This window comes from Haemorhous mexicanus, chromosome 6 (assembly GCF_027477595.1).
Source record: "Haemorhous mexicanus isolate bHaeMex1 chromosome 6, bHaeMex1.pri, whole genome shotgun sequence".
In the NCBI taxonomy this organism is placed as follows: Eukaryota; Metazoa; Chordata; class Aves; order Passeriformes; family Fringillidae; genus Haemorhous; species Haemorhous mexicanus.
Window position 1 is genome coordinate 42,334,533 of NC_082346.1, and position 20,924 is coordinate 42,355,456.

General features: G+C 40.4%; 1 protein-coding gene across 3 annotated transcripts; it reads left to right on the plus strand.

Annotated features, from left to right (window-relative positions):
* Nucleotides 1-1,623: 1,623 nt before the first annotated feature.
* ZNF410 (zinc finger protein 410) lies at nt 1,624-19,608 on the plus strand. Of its 3 annotated transcripts, none has more exons than XM_059849953.1 (10): nt 1,624-1,678; nt 2,871-3,081; nt 11,767-11,902; nt 12,196-12,447; nt 12,736-12,927; nt 13,796-13,955; nt 14,274-14,455; nt 17,108-17,197; nt 18,314-18,439; nt 18,985-19,608. In XM_059849953.1, the coding sequence occupies exons 2-10, from the start codon at nt 3,049-3,051 to the stop codon at nt 19,167-19,169; spliced, it is 1,356 nt and encodes a 451-aa protein (XP_059705936.1). In that variant the 5' UTR covers nt 1,624-1,678; nt 2,871-3,048; the 3' UTR covers nt 19,170-19,608. The 3 variants fall into 3 exon arrangements, with proteins under 3 accessions (XP_059705936.1, XP_059705937.1, XP_059705938.1); XM_059849954.1 differs by having other exon boundaries at nt 12,214-12,447; XM_059849955.1 differs by lacking the exon at nt 18,314-18,439.
* The last annotated feature ends 1,316 nt before the right edge of the window (nt 19,609-20,924 follow it).

A 20,924-nucleotide genomic window follows, 5' to 3' on the forward strand; every position in this document is an offset into this window, starting at 1 on the left:
TGCAGCTCACACTGCAACTGCAAACAAGCTACCTGCACTGAATATATTCCTCAATATATTTCCACAGTACACTGAAATGGTCTTTTACTGTTACTGCTGCATGGCCATTTAATGACCTCCAACTTTTTGGGATTGTGTTAAAAATTTACTCTCAGAAGCTATTACTTTCAGTTTTGTAAGCTTAAATAAATTAATCTGTCTAAAGCTTCAGGCCACCACAACTGTGGCTGAGTGGTCCAATATGATAAATGCCAGACTTTATAGATTCCCTGATAGAATCCATCTGCAAGGCCAGTATGACACTGGGGCAGCCCAGTCTCTGAGGCTGTTGATTCTGGGTTTTGAATCACTTTTCCCTGCCTTGTTCAACAGAAATATGCTTCAGCTTGACTGAAAATTGATTTCACAGTGCAGGCTTTTGTTAGTATTAATGCAATGCCTGCAAGCTGGTGGGATAATTACCTCAGAAAAAGACATGCATCTAACTTGCTTGCAGACTTTATGGAGTTATCAAGTGGCTCCGGCAAGTAGCTGGTCAATAGTCCTTTTGCTGAAGCACTAGGCTGTCAGAATGACTCCTCCATTAAGCCACTCATTGCACATTTAAAGCTGTGGGAGATAACTGTGAATCTTTATGCTGCAAACTAAATTTTCAAATGTTCTGAAATGCAGTGAAGCCATATTGCACACCTTGGAGGGACTGGAAAAAAGAAACCATTCCAAAGTAGTTAAAGGCAAGAGATGACAGCCATTTACCAAGAAGTGATCACAGTTTTTTTTTCACAGTCCACCGTGGATCAGAAGAGGCAGTGCTCTGAGGGAGCCTCAGGAAACCTGATTTTGCTAGCCTTGACAGCTGCTGTTGAGTTACTTCCATAGCACAAGGGTTTTCACTGCCTATCAGGACCAGCATCAGGAGCGTGCCACGAGCAGCTGTGCTGGCGTGGGAGTCAGGAGTCACATAGGGCTCCAAAGCTACGGGTTAGCATAACCGAGTTAAAGTTTACAGGCCTGAAGGTCACTGATTCCGCTGCTAATGTCAAGACCAGAGGATGCCAACTTCTTCAGGTGCTCTGTCCTGGTCACGCACAGATAACGAGCTGAAACCAAAGAGCGAGTTCTTTAAGTTACTCAGTCCTTTATTGTTTTTTAGGTACATTGCAAAGACATGTACGTCTCTGGAATTACTAACTTGGTATATGTTTTTTGTGACCTACAGGGAAATCCTGGAGTTTTCCATCACTAGCTGCAAGAAGAGACAGAGCAGCAAGTCAGAGCAAAGCAGGAACAGAAACAAAGTATTAGTAGGAAACCGGTGTTTCCACGTGTGCTGTAACAAACTGGGATAATGTCTCTTCCGTGTTGATTTATGTGGAAAAAAGGGGCTCAGCAGATTGAACGTTTCCATAAGGTTCCGGCATAATGTTCACCTGTACGGTAACAATCCATATAAAAAAGGTTTACTCGAAGAGGAATCAGGCCGCAGCTACAGACTGCAATCCTGGTAACGATCCCAAGGGAGCCGGAGAAAAACCCAGTCACCGAGCGGTCCTTCTCTCCTTTCGGGGCCATGGGAACAGACGGCGGCGGGCGGCAGCGTCGCCCCGCCCCGCGCTCGCCCCGCGCCCGCGCGGTGTTTCCGGCCGGGGCTCGTCACGTCCGGGCGGCGGAGATGCCGGTAAGGCGGGTGGTGGGGGTGGTCCGGCCGCTCCTGCGGGACTTGCCGACCCCTGTGGGGTGCGAGAGCCCAGAGAGCCGCGGAGCGCGGGGGGACGCCCCGGCCCTCCTGTCCTTCCTGTCCCGCTGCCGGGGCCGCCCCTCACGGCTGCGGCCGGACCCCCGCTCTGGGGCGGGTGGCACCTGCCCCGCCGGGCCTCGGCGCTCCGCCCTGCCCCCGTTCCTCCCCGGGCCTCCGCAGGGCTCCTCCCGGCCGGGGCGTGGGCAGCCGCGCCTGGCAGCGCTGGCTCTTGTCCCCGTGGGTCACTCGGGGCCCGCCCTGCCGGGTGCGGGCTGACAGGGGCAGCGGGTGGCCGCGGGAGTATCGCCGGGCCCCGGCCCGCTGCGTGCGCAGGGCTGAGTTACTGAGTTACTCTGCGCTCGCTCGCTCGCTGTGTGTGGAGTCTTGCCCCTCCACGGCAAGTGAAGCTCCGTGCTGCAGTGCTGCTGTCAGGAGTGTGAGGGGAAGGCTTTTAGGTTCTCTTTTTAGCTGATGTAGTATTCTCGTTACTTTTTAACATAGTCAATAGATTGGTAATTGTGTTGGAAAGGAGAAAAAACTGTATGTAGTTCACCTCTTTCTCTCATCAGTAGTGTCTGGGTGTTTTCTCGGCAGGCAAGAAAAGCTTGTTCATGTTCCCCTTTTAGCTCAAGCATCATATGGGTATTTGTGAAATAAGTTCTATTTATCTGGGCTCATCAAGAAATTAAATTTCTGATTCTGTGAAATATCTCGACTGACAGGAAGAACTGATGTTTCCTGCTGACTGGTTGTTTGTATATGGCTCCCTTTTAACAATAATTTGGATAATTCCACTGTGTTGTGGGCTGGGAATTCAGCTTCCTCATATCTTGCATACTTTATGTGATTTGCAGTTGATCCCATCAATTTCCAGAACAAACTAGGCAATTATCCAATAAAAATTAGTGATTGCAAAGAAAATGTGGTAAATAACATCTTAACACTGTGAAATTAGTTTTTAAAGGCTATTTTCTTGATTTGGTGAAAACAGAAATCCAGGAACCTCAGTTAATGAGTTTTACCGATACCTCAAAATATATTTCACAGTCGCATCAACACATGTTCACTTCTTTTTGCTTTGCTCTTATTTTTCAGTTCTTCTTTCTTTATGTTTCCTTTTTTGTTGTTTTAGGTTAAATTAATTATTTCCGCAGCAGAGCTTCTTGCAGAAGGACCACCACACTGGTTTGCACTTAGGAAAATATGAAAATAAGCAGGGAGTGTTGTTCTCTCTGAACTAAAAAAAAAAAATTAAAAAAAAAAATCTGTGCCTTGCTGAAAACAGCTGCAGAAGTTGGACACTTGAATCAATGTTATCGGATGAGTTAGAATCCAAACCTGAGGTGAGCAATTATGAACTGAATTTGGTTCCCAGGAACATTTATGGGCAACACATAGAGTCAATGAGTTTACTCAGATTGCTGCTTACGTACTAATTTTCCAAGTGTTTTCAGTGACATCTTCTAATGCTTCCATGCTTTGATTTGAATAGTAAAAAATTAGAAAATATTGTAAGTTTTTTTCACCTCTTTTCAAGTATCAGCCAATATTCTTGCCTGTTCTCAGGTTACATTTTTTTCCACTATTACAGCACTCTTTTGTTATGAGAATAAAAAAAATTAACAAATTGACTATTTCTTTCCCTCAAATCAAATTGACATTACTTGATTTTGGACAATCTGAATTATTCTATCAGCATCAGCCAGTCCTGTTCTTCAGAGTACTCCTGTTTCCATTGAGCAGTTGGCAGAAATGGTAGGCAGCAGCACACAGGGGATCCCGGTTGCTCAGTGTGAGGCTGCTGGACTGTTCCAGATTCAGCTGGGCATAAATTGCAGGGACATTTGTGCATGCACAGCTGGCCACAAACGCAGGTAAAGCATGAACATGCACATTATCACATGCACAGGGAAAGCACGACCAGCCATGGTTTGCTAGTGGGCTATAGCTGTACCCTCATCACTCGACTCTTGCGCATACTCACATTCACATGTCTCTGCCAGGCCTACAGTCCTCCTGCCCAGAGCCAGGGCTTTTAAGCCAGTTTCTGGCTGGAATATTTTTTGGTTTTTTTTCTAGACTGTGGTAGCCTCCTACTTGCATTAGTCAACTAGAAGCTCACTAGCAGTGGACTTGCTTGTGGGTAGAATATTTAGCAATGTCTTTGGTAATTAGATAGGAGGGACTGCAGTGATCAGGCACAGCAGTGTACTGGCTAGCAGCCAGCAAACATATGTTTGGAGTCTTTTCTCTCCCCCCTACCACTGGTTCTTCATTTATCTCCCTTGATTCCTCCTTTGATCCTCCCCCTAAACATAGCATAATAAGCTTAACACATCCTGCTGTCTTTGTTGTATTGAATAGTAAGCTTGGTCTGTCATATGAGACCCATTCTGATAAGCCACAATAGCTTTTTTTCTTACCAGTTACAATTTCTGGTTGAACCTGTACAAGATGACACTCTAGCAGTGCTCACTCAGCAGTTCCTGAGGAGTTCTGGGTTTTGTTACTCTTCCCTGTAATGTGCTAGATACAAGTGTTTGCAATTTGTTACATTCAACACCACCACTACCTCCTGTCTCTGGTATTCCTTGCCCTTTTTTTCAGGTTGAATGGACATCGGCTAGCTCTCTATACATTTTCCCACTTAAAGATGCAGGGGTTGTATCACTTGGTATTCTTGCTTTTCCTGGTTCTCAGCTTTACCTCTGCAGATGGCTAAAGTTCTAGAGCAGAGGACATAGTACAGCTATGAAATACTTTTTGGGGAAGTTTGCAAGACTTAAATGAATGGGTTTTGTTGAGTCTTCTCTCAACAAAAGTATTGAGTTTCTATCCCTATAAGCACCACAGCATGTATCTTAAACTGCTGCTTTAAAAAGAATGATGATTACATGCTGGTAATTCATTACAGCTCACGTGATATGTTAAGGCATTTGTTTCTTAACAGAGCAGCCAAAGCCCTTCCAATCATACTGTTCAGGAAAAGTAGCTGCAAATTCATAGCAGCTCTGAGTAATCTCAGCACAATCTGCAAAGAGTTCCTCTCTCTTGCCTTGTCACTGATATCTCATACATTCTGTCAATTTTCTTCTGAGTTCTGAACAGTAAGGTGGGAGGACTTTGTTACTTTTGTCTGTGAATGGATGGTTTCCCTTAGATTGTTTCTGACAGCCAAGGACCAGGACAGTTGGAATGCTCATTGCTCATTCCTCAAATAGGAGCTGTAACTGGGCCTTGTCTTTTCTCAACTTGAGTAAGGTATTTGTTAATTAGGCTCATTTACATAATAGTCCTATTTCCTCATGGCAGAGTTGCATTTCCTTCCCAGCAAGCCCATAATGAGAGTTAGCTGTTTATTCTCCAGAAGAAACAGGCCTGGTAAATTAGAAAAGTTACAGTGGTTGTTGCAGAGGGCATCCTTTCTGTAGATGCTGTCTTCTAAACCATATTCCTCAGTCTTGATTGAGGCTATTTTATACTAAAAATTTTGATTTATTTCCATGTATACATACATACTCTTTTTTTTTTAGTCCTGATTATGAAACTTGGGTGTTAAGTTAGTACTATTTTCTATTGCTTTGATGTGAAACTGGTAAATACCCTTTTTACACTTTTCCCAAATAGCAGTTCAAATGTCTCTGAAAATAAATGATTTTATATCCTCTAGCGAGCCATGGCACCACAGTTCTTATAGCCACAGATGTTTTTTCATGTACCCTACCATGTGAGAAATATATTAATTAAGAGCTAGCTGTACTTCTGTGATATCTAGATGATAACAATCAAAGCACTGTCTCTATTGCATAGAGTTGTTTGCTACTGGTTTTATCCCTAAAGAAGCCACCAACATACCATTAGATATTTAATGCTTGAGTAGAGGTGAATCCTCTTTCATAGGAAGTTACAAAGTTGCTTGGAGACAATTGTATGAACAGATGGATCTTCTTTTTCTTCTGGACTCCCTGCCCCCATAGCTATGTAACTATCATTCCTAAGGGAGCTGCTACGATTTGCATTTTGCATGGTTTAAGCCTTTGAGGTGATTTATTACACTTGCACGTATTTCCAGTCACCTCCACCATACTGGTCCAGTACAGGGTGCTTTCTGCTCTTGGGGTAACTCCTAGCATAATCAAATAAATTACAACTCTGTTCTGTAAATTGAATTAGTTATTGAAAAGGGGGTGAAGAGAGGTATTTTAGCCTCTCCTGTCTCTCCTCCTCAGCGCTGCATAGGAAGAGACACTTGTGATTTAATTAGTTCCCCAGAGGCTGTATGGGAGGAGGACATCCCGGTTTCTAGGTAACAAGCCTTCTGCCCTGCACACCCTTCAGCTCCAGCCCCTCCTTTCTCCTGCCCCTCCACTACATTTTCTTTTGACCTCTTTATTTTGTTGTGGTTCACTGGTTAAATTTAGAACAGGAATGGTTTTGTTTAAAGACGTGGTCCCTGCTGCTCTGGGAATCTAGTCTAGCTCTCCAGCTGTCCAGTGGGAGAATAGATCTGAGGTTCTGGAGAACCTTCTTACCCTCTCCCTCTCAACAATTCCTACTTCAGCCAAAACAGCTGCCTGATGCTTCTTGGCTTTTGAATCATCTATTATGGGACAAACTTAAGATGATCCATCCCAGGTGGCCACATCATCATTTGTTTCTGGTTTGGTTATTTTATTGGGCTGGTTGGTTGGTTGTGGTTTTGGTTTGGTTTTCTTTTTGGTTTTTGTTTGTATTTTTGTTTGTTTTTTTGTTTTGTTTGTTTAGTTTGATTTAGTTTTTTATGGGGTTTTGTTTTGTTGGTTTTTTTTTTTTGTTCTTGTTAAGGATTTCTAGTAGAGGTTCTCAATTCTTTAAACAATTTTTTGGTTGTTATTTGTTGAGGGGGGGTTTCTCTCTCAGTTCAGGGACATTATTTAAGTCTCTTGGTAACACAAGCATTCTGCATTGCTTGCAGTGATAGACCCTGGCATAATCCTGTCCAACCATTTCTTGTTGACCAGCAGGGTTAACAAGTATTTGCTTAGTGACTAGAGCCAAGAAATATTTTACATTTTTTAATACATTCACTATCTGTATTATTTACAGGATTTTCAGTTATGTGGCATTTCAGCTGAAGTAAAGGAGGGTATATTCAAGAAGGTGATATGGCAGAGCAAAAATAAAATTCATTATATCAAGATGCAGCTGAACTTTGCCCTCCAAGGATTATAGATTGTCTCTGTATGATTCATGTCTGTCCCATAAAGTTTCAATCTCTTAAGTCAAGGATGTCCTTTTGCAATATTAAAATTTATTTCAAATTCCAAGGGATGTCTTAGTTATAGAGTAATGCCACCTCTTATTGTTCCTTTGGTAATCTGTTAATATTCTCTACATTCAGTTTACTTAACTATAACTATTCTGGTGTCCCAAGATGACCTATCTGCTTTACTTACAAATTCTAGCACTTTGGTCATAGTGGATCAGTCTCCTCCCTATGTAGGGATTCTACAGTCACCATCTCAGGAATATTTACAACCCATTTGGGGCCTGTTTGTGATGCCAGATGTTATTTGGTTATGGGATCTGTCAGACTGTGTCATCTAGGAGGTTCCTGCCTTCCTTCTGATCTTTCAGACATGAAAGATGAGACCACCAGACTGTTCCCAGGTGCACACAGAGGTGCATCTGGGCCTGAACTGCAAAAATATGCCTGTGCACACACCGACGGTATAGACATTATGGCTGTGTGGCAGGATAGGGCTTTTACCAGTGCACTCAAACACAAATGGCGTTCCCATGGAAAAGAAATGGCCTAATCTGGTCCCTACTTCTCGGCTATAAAGGCTTGACACTTGCTAGCATATCACATGTGCCCTCCCTTGGCTGACATGCAGACTTGTGATCATTCATCTGTCCACTCTTTGCCAAACCTTGAGTTCTTCCAGTATCCATCTCCGGGCCTTGGGCTTTTTAATTCAATCTCTGGCCAGGATCTTGGGTTTCCAGATGGTGTTTTTCTCTATTTCATAGGCTATGCCAAGGTGAATTTAATCAAGTGAATGTACTCAGAAACCATTTAGGAGCAGAAAGCATTAGAGAGGATGAGATAGACCCCAGTGGTGATGCAGAGCTGCAACCTGCAGCCTGCTAATGTGGTCAACCAGTATTGTCCCCACTTCCCTTTCTGTTCCCAATAGTTGTTTCTCTCCTATGATCCCCCCCATTTGCTTGCCTTTGGTCCTTCCCCTAAGCATCCATACGTTTTTCACAGTCCCACAGTCTCCACTCAAGATACCTTGATAAATTTTACCCAGTCCCAGAATTTCCCCCATATCCCATAGGAATTTTGCTCTTGCAGGTGAGATATGGGTTCTGGTAATCCAATATAGCATTGTTCCTATTCCTTAACAAAGTTTCTGGTTGAATTTTTTTCAAGGTCACACTCAAGTTATTCCTGTACTGGCCCACCCATCAGTGTCCCAGGAGTTCTGGGTATTTTTACTCTCTCTTATCTGCAGTTTGCTAGAATTTGTTAGTGTTTGTGTATCTGTGCATTTAATTTATCACTGATATAATTTGTCCTGTTCCTAGATTTCTATGCTGAATGGCCAATTGCCAGATACCCTTATAATTTCCTATTTACTTTCAGATGCAAAATCATATTGCAAGAACCTTAGGACAGCATGACACAAAGTTTGTAATGAGTTCTTTCCTGTATTCCAGTTGCTGTAGTTGTCCGCAAAGGTATTCAATAATTTTGAACAGGAAAGTTTAGGAAAAATCTATCAAGATAAAACTAACATGAAAGCCTTTTATTTTGTCCAAATTATTTGAGTGGATGATTGGTTTGCTTTAGTTTATGTGAAGGGTTGAGGGTTTTTTTTATTCCACGTTTTAATAATGGGCATGATTCATGTTGGTTTGTTTCCTTCTGATTTTTTTGCCCTCTCATAATTCTCTGTACTAGTTTGTCATTACTTTACAAAGCAAATTAAAAGGAATTTCTTTCTTCTGAGCATCTGTTTGTGGTTGCTGCATTTTGCTTTTCTCTCGTGGCTTAATGTTGCTATGTTGAAGTGGAAGATTTGAAGCAAAGCTTTCTTCTTGTAGGAGGCAAGTTTCATTTAGGTCTTTTTGTATAAAAATAGGCAAGTCCACAAAACAGGTGTTTCATGGTGGTGGAGTAAGAAGCAGTAGGGCTCATCAGCATAAAATACAATCCAATAATTTAGATCTATCTTAGTGCTCACAGTCTCTACTTTTTAGTGTCTGCTTCTTTTTTCTGGTTGCCTTGCACATTATTCCTAACTCTCTTTTTACTTCTCTTTCTCCTATTTTTTAATCCTAAATTAGAATGCATGGCCCTTGGGGGGTGGGGGGGGGCACCATCTCTTATTGCCTATGTATTTTTTTGACAACATAAAAATAGATTCATCTTCTTGCTAGGTCCTCTGGATACTCTTATATCTAAGATGAAACAATTCTAACCTTTCAAACTGCCATCTGGCTTGTGGCCTAGTTCAAATGGCACCTTGCCATCTGAATGACTGCAGGACTTAATTTGTAGCTACATAATTGTCAGTGATGACAGCTTGCTCCTAAGGGAGGGTGTGCAGGGAGTCAAGGGTGATCCCAGCCCAGGCAGTGCTCTCACAAACCAGGGCACAATACTGCAGCACCTGAGCATGGAAGGCAGAGACAGGTGCTGGAATCCTCAGCTCTAGGTAAGGCAAAGTGGTCAGCCAGTCCAGGGTCTATCCAGAATCCAGGCAGGAGCAGCAGAAGATGGGGCTGGAGACACAGATGCAGTAAAAATCTGAGGTTCATCCAGTAGACAGGGCTTGAGACAGGTAAACCTACAGCAGAACTCAGGAGGGGAATGACTGACCCTGGCTGAACTTAAAGGAGCCACTAGGGAGACAGAGTGGGTGCAGGTCCCAGGGAGACCAATCAGGGCTGTTAAAGCTTCAGGGTTCCTACAGCAGCAGCAGCTCTTTGAGGTAAAAGTGTTTGAGAAAGCATCAGTATTTCTAGTATTTCTGTGAGAGGAAATGAACATAGAGAAATCAGAGCACAAAATACTACATTTTTTTTACAGTTTCTTTGATTTAACGGACTTTCTCTTGATGTAAGAGAGACTCAAAAGGCTGCTGTCTGCCACAGGAACTAACTTGGAATTAGATGCCAATAGTTCCGAAAAGGAATTACTAAGACAATCACAACATACGAAATAAGAATCAAATATCTGTGACTGTTGTGTTTTAATCACGAATATACAATATGCACATCAGGATTTTTTAGTCTTTTTCTTTTGACACTGATGAACTATCTCACTGCACAGGCAACTCTATCGGGTCTCTCTGTGACTGCATGTTGAAATGTGTCACAATGAGGGTAGTAGCTTTTGAATAACTATCTTGTACAATTTCCGTCTAAATGCCAAAGATAAAAGTTTGCTACATACAGTTGTTTGTTAGACAGCAGCAGAATAAGCAGATCCTAGAGATAAGGAACTTGAGGTTTAACTTTTTAGTATATTGTTACTGTCTATATTTCTTCATTCAGTGTTTAAAAAAAACCCTGAGAATGTGAGTATATGAGTTAATTTGTTTGACAGAACATAAAGGCAAACAAATATATCCTACATGTGGGGTTTGAGCAGTATTTTCTCTGAAATGTGGAGTATGTGTCTAGGTATGTTACAACTGGCCCCCTTCTGTCCTTCTGAAGTGTAAATCCCTATGAGGGAGGGATTTGAGACAGTGTAAAAAAAAAGCTTGTGCAGTTCACAGAATTTGTTCAGTCCATTGCAAAAGTTGGACTGTATTATCTCCTGACTCGCAGCAGCACTTCCTTTGTTAAATCAAAATGAATACAGGCTGAGTGCTTGTAGCTTTATCCTCATAAACATGGGCAGCACAAAGTACCTGGTTCTGTGTTCAAGGGCTGCTGCCTAAGGAAAACCTTCATGGATTTCTTTGGGATTTATCCCCACACTTCTCATTTCACTTGCTAACTAGGCTGGTTTGGGGTTCATTAGCATATGACACAAACTAGAAAATAGTGTGTGCCCCTGGAGACCTCCTGTAGAGAGCAGGACCACACAGGATGCAGGTAAGAATGGAATTTATTAAGAAGACAGGATGGAGTGTAAGAGTTAGGCTGTGCCAGACAACTGAATTGCTTGTGTGCAATGGACCCCTTTTATCCTTCCCTCTCCATTTTTTATATGTTTGTTCTGCCCTGATCCATCTTGATCTTTTCCTTTTCCTTCCTTTGGCCTTTCCCTTAAACAATGCCTGATAAGTCCTGTACAAATCCCCCCAAATCTTTTGATCAGTCCCAAATTCCTCTCATCTGAGAATGCATCTCAGTTTAAGTCCTGTACCTCTTTATGCATTAGTCTCCCTTGTTTCGTGTAGCATTTTGGTGAGGGTTTCTTCTGTTAATCCCCTTAGTGGGTGGGTTGGTTGTCCATCTTTGTGGTTTTAGGAGTAGTTGATTTGGATGGGTAAGGCTGTCTGTGTTCTTCCCTTTGTCATCTAAACCATGTTTCTCTGATTGTTATCTGCTTTTGAATAGCCATATGATAGACGTCTTTGTAACTAGTCTTCTGATTGCTTTTTTTTAATTTAGAAAAGGCCAGCTTTCAGTTAAGTATTTAAAGACAATGATTTAAAAAAATACCTGTACCAAAGGCTAAGTGTGGAAAATATTACCTTGAAATGTTAGATCATAATAATGTAGTGAGTGGTAAAATGTTAATTAAAAACAAATATAGCCTAACTAGACTTACTTTGCAATGATCCAGAGCTGTTTATTATATGTTGAATGAGAAGTTTGTAGGTATTTCAGAGATGACAAACAATTCTTTCCTTGTATTAATGTAAATTGAAAAGTTTCCATTTATATCTGTGTGTATTCATGGTATTATATCAATGTCTCGTACAAGACAGTAGGGACTACTGGATTGACTGGATTTAGTACCTTTTTAGATGATTTGTGCTGCTCTTGACCTAATCTTCAGTATGTTTTTTCTGGTTCAGCTGCTGGTTCAGTTTGTTCAAAATACTTCTATTCCACTGGGACAAGGACTGGTGGAATCAGAACCAAAAGACATCACCTGTCTCTCTCTGCTTCCTGTTACTGAGACCTCAGAATGCAACAGACTCATGTTGCCAGGTAAAATTTGGGTGGCAGATTTTTGTGACCCTGCCCTTCATACAGCTGTCTTTACTTCACCACTCTGGCCCCACTGTCTCTTGCTGATAAGACATTCCAGGAATGGAGGAACAAGTTCAGCAGAGTGACTGAATGTTCTCATTTAATAATGAAGTCTGACTAGAAACTTCCTCTTCTGACTAGAAACTTCCTCTTCCCTTCTCTCTCAAGTTCTGGGTTTTTTTTTTTTTTTTGAAAAATAATTTCATAGTTGTCCTTTACTCACAGTGTATTTATACTTTTATTTACTCTAGTTTCACTTTCCTCATTAGATGATGAAAGAGATCTCACTTCTCCAAGTCACACTAATTCTTCCAAAGATGTTTCTTCATCTGCTGTCTTGAGAAGTCTCCAGGTAAATGTAGGCCCTGATGGAGAGGAAACAAGGGCACAGAATGTACAGAAACCATCTGAACTTCTGTCAACTCCAGAAACTTCTAGTTTATTGCAAGACTTCCAGCCCAGCGACAGCACTTCATTCATTCTTCTCAACCTAACAAGAGCAGGTAATTGTCCTTCTGTTTGTAATCTGGCTGGATATGTCTCAGCTAAATGCAGGAGATACAAGTACAACTCTGTCCCTGCTGCTAATGAAGAGGAAAGATCATGAAATTTGCTGGGCATTATTGGATGTTTTAGGAGCATTTAGTCATCAACATCTTTCTATAATGTAGAGATCAGTGGAGATTTTTCAGGGCAGCTATTTCATCCATGCTATGAACACTAATCTCTGAGAAACAAAAGAAATTTCCCTCTGTTACATTATTGTTTCACAAATTTGTCTTCTTTTCTAGGGCTGGGGTCTCCCGCAGAGCACTTGGTGTTTGTTCAAGATGAAGCAGAAGATTCTGGCAATGACTTTCTCTCCCATGATAGCACAGACAGCAGTACCCCATGGTTCCTACGAGTGCAAGAATTGGCCCATGACAGTTTAATTGCTGCCACTCGGGCACAGCTTGCAAAGAATGCCAAAGCAAGCAATAATGGTAGGAGATTCACAGACTGTATCTCAAAAGTTGAATGTTCCATACAAGACCCCTAGTTTCACATTGTTTCTTCCTCTCTTTAATTCTCGCTTGCTTTGAATCACTTATGACATCTTTAAATCATCAGTGACAGAATTATACAGAACAATTATGCTTTTTCTTTTTTTCTTCACTATAAATAGGCTTCTCATTTTTTCTTGGGGAATGAACTCTAGTGGAACCATCTGTTATTTGTAGCCTACTAGTTCTTCAGTGCATGTAAAGAAAATCTTCTTTCTGACTGCAGCTGCTTGTTTTTCAACTTTCATTTTCACTTTTAAGAGCCTATTTTTAAAACATACTGTGAATTATACTTTCTTTTTAGCTCCACTGAGTTTGGAGATTAGTTTTCTGGAGATTTCATAATTGGATTTAGTCACATGCTTTTGGACTTAATTATTTTAATAAATAATTGCATGCAAATGCAATATCTTATTTTAGCTGAGATATTTTTAAAAGCAGCTTAGCTAATAGGTGAAAGTTGGCTGCTAGTTAAAATTGGTTGTTTGATATTGATATAGAGACCATTTTTACAATTTCTGGTGCATTGGCTTTCTATTCTTTTTGTGATAAGCCCTATCTGGTAGCAGCTGATCCGATCCAGATGGCTTGTTGGGAATAGTTTATGGGCCTGGTAGGGTTTGCAAGTCTGTGTCTGATCTCTGGTATAGGCTAGGCAGCAGCATGTAGGACATCCTAAACAGTTAGTAGCCAGAGACATACCTGATTTACAATCCTGTATCATATATGGTGCTGTTTTTTCTATTAGATTTGACACATTATAGTAATCTGTATATATTTCAGATTTTGGTGGGCTTTTTTTTTCCAGGGGAAAATGTTCATCTTTGCACAGGAGATGGGCAGCCAAAAGATTCAAGCCCCATTCCTCATTTATCTCGTGTGGAAAGAAAACTGAAGTGCACAGTTGAGGGCTGTGATCGGACGTTTGTATGGCCAGCTCACTTCAAGTATCATCTGAAAACACACCGGTGAGCAGAATGAACCTGTTTGTTGTTATGACCTTGAAAAAATGCACTCTGTATTTGAGATAATGTTAGGTTTTGACATTAACAAGCTGTGAAAGCCTGGCATTATTCATATAAATATTAGGTCTATTGAGTGCTTTAAATCAATTATGCTGAAAAACTTGGATTAGATTTCCATAATTTTGCAGGTCCTTGTTATGTTTGGTTTAGAATTTTTGTGTTTTAACAGGTACTCATATTAAATAAAAGAAAGAAGTCAAGTGTTCATGAAAAAATGCATTGCAGTAGCTGGTAATGAAACAGCTTTTTGTTGCTTTACAGTAATGACCGCTCCTTCACCTGCCCAGCAGAAGGTTGTGGAAAAAGTTTCTACGTCTTGCAGAGGCTGAAGGTGCACATGAGAACTCACAATGGTGAAAAACCTTTTGTGTGTACAGAACTGGGCTGTGGTAAACAGTTCACAACAGCTGGAAATCTGAAGAACCACCTACGAATTCACACAGGTGTGTTCTAGACCTCACCTATTTGTGGTCTGCTGAGGTGGGGTCTTTCCTGAGGAATAAACCACTTCTTCCTCTGTCCTCAAACTATTGAAAGTATTGTTTTGTTTACCTCTGCCCTCCATTAATGTCCCTTTTCTGTCAATTCACCTTGATCTGTAGGTCAGATAAATCAAGTGCTAATCTCTTTTACTATCCTGTATAGTTTCACACAGGCTTTACTTTTCGAATGGTGTGTGGTGATGCTGTATTCTGCTCAGATGCATACTCTGAAGATTCCCTTCCAGTAGTGTGGTGGAGGGAGGTGTGTGTGATACTAGACTGTTACCGAGGGAATAGTTAGTGAACAGGAATTAGATGAAACTGTGTTTTGTAAAGAGGTTATTTAAAATTCCTGAAAGGCTTGGTAGCTTAGATAGTAGGAGCTGTACTCACATCTGCCTGACTGACTAGCTTGTGTTACCTATGCTGCTTGTAGAATGACTACATTTGGGACATACAGGGAAATGAGGAATGCGATGGAATGAGAAGAAATAGTAGCAAAGAAAAGTAGAAAAAAGCATGAATTAGAAGGCAGTGTTATGGTGTGCAAACTGCTGTTTGCACCAATGCTAATTTGGGATGTTACTGTATGCTGGATCCTGTATACTCTCAATTCATGCTCAGCTTTTTATAGTAAGTAAAATAAGAACCTTTATTTCATAGTGCTGTATTTTATCCATGGTTTGTTTATGATGGCTCCTCTGGAGAATATGATCCTGCCTTGTCAGTATTTTTAGAAGTTGGTATAACAGCCAAAGTGCTTTAGGTGTTTTTGTACTAGAAACTTGTTTGAGAGAGGCACAAAAGTTCCTGTTGAAATGACCAGCAATTTAATTAATGACCTGCAAAGTTCATAGTGAATAATCTGGTGATTTTATGTGTTTAGTTTTTTAAGACTCGGGGTTATCACACACTCAAACAAATGTCCTAGTTCAGGCTTCTTGGAGTATTGTTAAAGATTCCCTGATGGCCTCTCAAGCATTGTATTACAGTTGGTTAACATATCAAAATAACCTTGACAAGTGTGAGAGAACAAGGCCTCCCTGGTAAAATGAAATTACAGATTATGTGGGTCGCCAGCAGCTGTTTGTGCCTTCTGCCTTCCTTAAACACGACCGTATGGTATGTGGTATGTCAATGCACATGGGGAAAAGCTGCTATTTTAAAGTATGTGCAGTCTAGCTGGAACACATGGTTTGGGGGCAGATGTTGGGATGTAGTTAAAAATTGTGTATCCCAATAATAAAATTTTGAATGTGTAGTAACAGCAGCTATAGTTTTTGCAGTTTTCTTTTGCACTTACAGCTCCTAGCCAAGGTGCAGAGTAAGTTAATAGGCCCAGCTGATACATGCACAATTCTCCCTGATAAGAGAGCATTCTGCAACCAGCAGAATAGTAGCTTCTGGAGGAGTAAATAGTAGTTTTCTAAACTGCAAACGGATAATGTGGAATTAAGAGTTTGATCAGACAAAATATGTTATTAAATTGCAGGTGTAAATATCTCCAGTGTGTCTTATAGATGGAACCAGGTGCTGTTATTTAGGTCAATGGTAGTTTTTCCAAACTTTTAAAGATTTATAGCAAGCCTGAAAGTACAATCAGTGTTTGAGACTGCTACATATTTCAGCTTTGTAACACCAATTGGAACATGCTGTGTTGATCCTTTTTGCTTACAGCTGTCAAATGCTATTGTGGATAAGAGGTTAATAAATGAGCTGTCAGGAGAAGAGTTCTAAAAGCAAAGTCACAGCAGAAATACCTTTAAAAACAAGTTCACTCAGAAAGAACTAGGTATATGTTGTACAATAAATGGTTAAAATATCTTGCTTAGTCTCCTGTGGTCTTGCTATTACTCTTGTACAGGGGTCCAGTTAAAGACTTCAAATCATAGTGTTAAACATGGTATATTGAGTTCTTTAGTGGGATGTTGCAGGCAAAAGTTATGTCTAGCTTTATTAATAGAGTGTTCAAAACAGATTAATTTTATTGCACTGCATTAATGTAGTAACCTCCCAATTTATCATAATTTAAATAAATCAAAAATAGCTGGAATATAAACTTCAGCCCATGAGAACAATTTGTGCCTTGAATTACAGTTCCTCCACACATAGATATAAATGACTGACACATCTCTCTCAGGATTTTGGCAAGTTCAGCCTGATCTGAAATAAAGTATAGAATCTGATATGAAGGGAAATACAGTTAATGGGATTTTTGGCACTGAGAGGCAGAAAAGGAGCAGGACTCTGCGAGTGTGTGGAACAGAGAGCTGGTTGTTGAGAACTGCAAATAGAAGATAAATCATAGATCAAGTAGTTTTATATTACTCTATTATTATTTTTATACTTGGAAGATTATCTAGAAACAGTGGTCCCTTACTTCAGTTTTGATGAATGATGGTCTAAGAATATTTTAAAATAATCCCTCTGTTTCATCTGGTGAAGAGAATGCTGTAAAAGCCTTAGGAAACTTAGGAAGGATGCACAATTTCCATGATATCATAAATCTCCAAATGGGAGAATGGAGTAGAGATGTCCAGGCTGTTCTCAGGGACTTAGACCATCAGATGAAGTTGTGATCCCAAAATCTAAGAATTTACTTTTCCCTTGTAGGGGAAAAACCCTTTCTGTGTCAGGCACAGGGATGTGGTCGCTCCTTTGCTGAATACTCCAGTCTTCGGAAACATTTGGTTGTCCACTCAGGTAAGAGTCTTCATCTGACATTCTGTGATCTGTCTGAAAAAAGACCTTTATTGCAGGACTTTGATTTCCTTAAGAAAAATCCTGGTTTCTACAGAACTTCTGGTCATAGTGTTTTTTTGACTTCCCTTTTGTGGTGCCTGTAGCCTGTACACTTTACTTTTTTAGGTTATGTCTATTTCTAAACTGAAATTACATTCTAAAAATTGTTTCTAAAATGTCATGAAGTTGAATATCTTTTTCATAGCCACCAATTGGTTATTTAAAAGAGAGAAACTAGCATCTCTGTATATTAACCACAGCCATTTGAATCTGAAATCTCTTTCAAGTGGGTTTCTGCCATAGGTAGAGTTTTCTATTATTTTTTTCTACTACATACTTGTAATTGGACAAAGGTTTAGGTGGAAATGTATTTCACAAGTGTTTCAAAGCTTCTGCCTTCTGTTTTGATTGATCTGTCTTAAATATCATCAGCACACAATGAAAATGCTGTGTTGGGGAATGGGAGATTTTATTGAGGTAGTAACATTTGGGATTGAGTTCTCCATGCTTTTTCTGTCCTGTCTCCTTGGCTTCCATGCCATTGAGTCAAGAAGTATGGACAGCATGCTTGTATTGTGAAAATGATGAACTGCTCTGTAAAATGAAAATCCTTTCACAATGACAAGTCATCATCAAGTCTCTGCTCAGTAATGTAAAGCAGATGCTGCAATTTATTGTGTGATGGCAGGAGACAGTTTCCTTGCCTCTGGTCATTTTATTCTACGTGTGGGACATCAAGTATTTCCATATCAATGAGTAAATGATTTCAAATATCTTGTTCCCTCTCATCAGTCTGACTTAGAGACTTGGTTACTCTTCAGACTTGAGTTATCCAACAACTGCCATTACTGATATCTAAACCTCTTCTGTTCTAGAAGCTTATGGCCCTCCAGGAGATGGGAATACGTCTCATTTGGTTTTTACTGATAAATTACCACCAGTGGTATTAACAGCCATGTTATTAGTTTCTTAGAAACTGTTAGAACTATTAGAAACTGTTATTAGTTTCTTAGTTGATGAGGTCTCTTCTCCCAATTTGGTAATTCTTGGGATATTTCTTCCCTCTTTGACTCCAAGGAGTGAAGCCCCATCAGTGCCAAATTTGTGGGAAGACATTTTCCCAGAGTGGTAGCAGAAATGTGCATATGAGGAAACACCACTCCCGAATTGGAACAGCTGGCAGCAGGGAGCGAGAACAGCCAGGTAAAGAAGGGAGCACATGCACTCTGGGGGAAAAGTGCAGGAAAAAAAATTAGTGGATGGTCAAAGAAAAGATGTTTGTCCTGATAATAGGAGATCACAAGCCAGTAAGAAACAAAAGTCTGTTCCACTTGGAGATAAGGTCTGTTTACCTTTCCGTTTTCTAGGACAGAAGACAAAGGTGTATTTTTGTATGGCGGTCAAGGGGCAGATATGTTTATTGTTTTCAATATCAATGTGAATCTAGTTGGGGTTTTTTATGTGGATTTTTTCCCTTGGTTTTCTTGTTGCAAGCAGCCTAGGTTTTTACACAATGTGAATTATTTAAAGAGAAAGCCAATCCTGCATAAGATCCCACCATAGCAAGGTTTAAAATAAACATAGTATTTTCCATCCATTGGAGCACTTGCTGCCCAAACAGTAGGAATGGATAAAGTAATTGTCTAGGGAAGAATTCAGTACGACTTGAAGTGCGGCAGGGATTGTATCTTATATTGCAGTGTAATTGCATCATGGGAATTCTCTTTTACTTTTTTTTTTCACAATAGAGTCACTGATGGGCAGCAGTTTGCTGGAAGAATCGACAGTGCATAGTAAGAATCTCATCTCCATAAACTCTCAGCCCAGCCTTGGTGTTGAGTCTCTGCACCTGCCAGACACTGAGTCAGTTATTGGAGTAGAAGAGGGTGAGACCAGCTGCTCTTTTTTCCGCCCTCTTATATGTGGTGACTGAGATGGGATCGATCATTCCTCCTTGAGGCTCACCATATTGCAGTGGGATGAATGAACATTGCTTTAACTGTGCACAGAGGGGTGGGTAGATAGTGGATGAATCCTAAAACTGGAGTTGGAGAAGATCTGCTGGACCAAGTTTCTCTCTTGGAGAGTTTGAAAGGTGAAGTCTGCTTAGGTGTCACTTAGCCCATGTTGTGGAACGCCATTTCAAAACTGCTTATGCAGTCCATCTCCTAAAGCCTAAAGTGTTTGTTTGCGGGAGCACCTAGGAGCCCCAGCTAAGGACCAGGACCTCATTGTGCTAGGCACTGTTCAAATATTCAGTATCTTGAGCAACAGGCCTTCCTTCCACCCTTTACCTTCAGAGACTATATTCTAATACATCTCACTGTCAGAAGCTGACTTACTATATGAAATAAATGTACTACTTGATATCATTTGGTTACATTTGCTGTGTTCTGTTCCTGCTTTTCCCAGTCATTTTCCTCCAAAACATTTTTGGTATATCAAGCTCTATAAATGAGTCTTCCACATGGTGTTCTGAATATTTTGTTAACCTAAAGAGCCTTCACAACTGGTGTTACTGAGAATGCAGAGTTTTGCTAAGGTACTATGTATCTGTAATAGCTTCTATGCAAAGGGAATGCCTAGAGTTTATATTGCTCCCTAGCTGAATGGAAAGGTAGTGCTGCTGCTGGTACAGGTATTGTAACCTGGAGGTTCCTGCAGAAGCTCCACCAGCTACCTGGGAATCAAAGTGATGCTGTTTGGCTGCCATCTCAGCAATTGAAGGGAGATACTCCAGTGAGATGTCTTCTTTTCTATAGTATTTTTGTAGGATAGCTGAACAGGCTGTAAATATTGTAACTGAATATAACCAAATATTTTCATAAAGTGCAAAAATCCAGAACCATAGTTGAAACTCTTTATTTCTATACAATTTTTGAGACATAGTAAGAGGCTACAGCTCTCTTTTAGGATTACAGAAACGTAATCCCTTTTTCAGAACAAAATTTTGTTAGCAAGAGAGATGTGAATTTCAGTTACTTAGTTGGATGCTTTTGCTTTTATCACATTTCTGCAATTTCAGTTTAGGAACCAATATGAAGGCTTTAATTTATTTGTTATTATATTCATGCATGTCACCTTACTATTTGTTAAAAGGATATGGCATAATAATTTAAACTTTTGTTCTTCCTTTCTTAGGGTTTCCCTTTTCACTTCACATACTTGGAAATTTCTTTTTTCAGCACCATTAACTATTATTATGGAAATCAGCAACCAATTTTAGTAAATACCCTTTAAAATGTATGTATTAAAATTTCAGTCCCACTGCTCCAAATATATCCATACAAAGAGGCTTTAAACCACAGACGTAGAGCATGGAAGTAATCTTCTTTCCTTCCTCTTTCAATGTGGCAAGGCACAGTGACAATATGGTTACATCACTGCTCTTTTCCAGGGGGTACCCAGAGAAAGAACAGCCTCTGGATGCCCTACACAATTAAACCTGTGTAGGAACTGGTACACTGGTAACAGCCTTTCTGGAACCCTCCAAGGAGCTTAAGCTTTTTCTCAGTGTGGAGACTGAGTCACTAATGAGGATGTTGCAGTTGGGTGCATTCAGTCTGTAATGTAGGAGTGTGAAACCCCTGGGCCACAAATCCTTGGATTTAGTACTTTGTTATGATTAAAAATGTCATTATTTCAGTTTTATATCTTTGTCTAATGTGGTAGCTCTGACAGGTACTGT

What these genes read in the sequence shown, in the direction of transcription:
- ZNF410 (XM_059849953.1), top strand. Translation starts at nt 3,049, where the DNA reads ATGTTATCGGATGAGTTAGAATCCAAACCTGAG. An exon ending in CAACAGACTCATGTTGCCAG is followed by an intron (nt 11,903 to 12,195) that starts GTAAAATTTGGG and finishes TATTTACTCTAG; the next exon opens with TTTCACTTTCCTCATTAGAT. An exon ending in CCACCTACGAATTCACACAG is followed by an intron (nt 14,456 to 17,107) that starts GTGTGTTCTAGA and finishes TTTCCCTTGTAG; the next exon opens with GGGAAAAACCCTTTCTGTGT.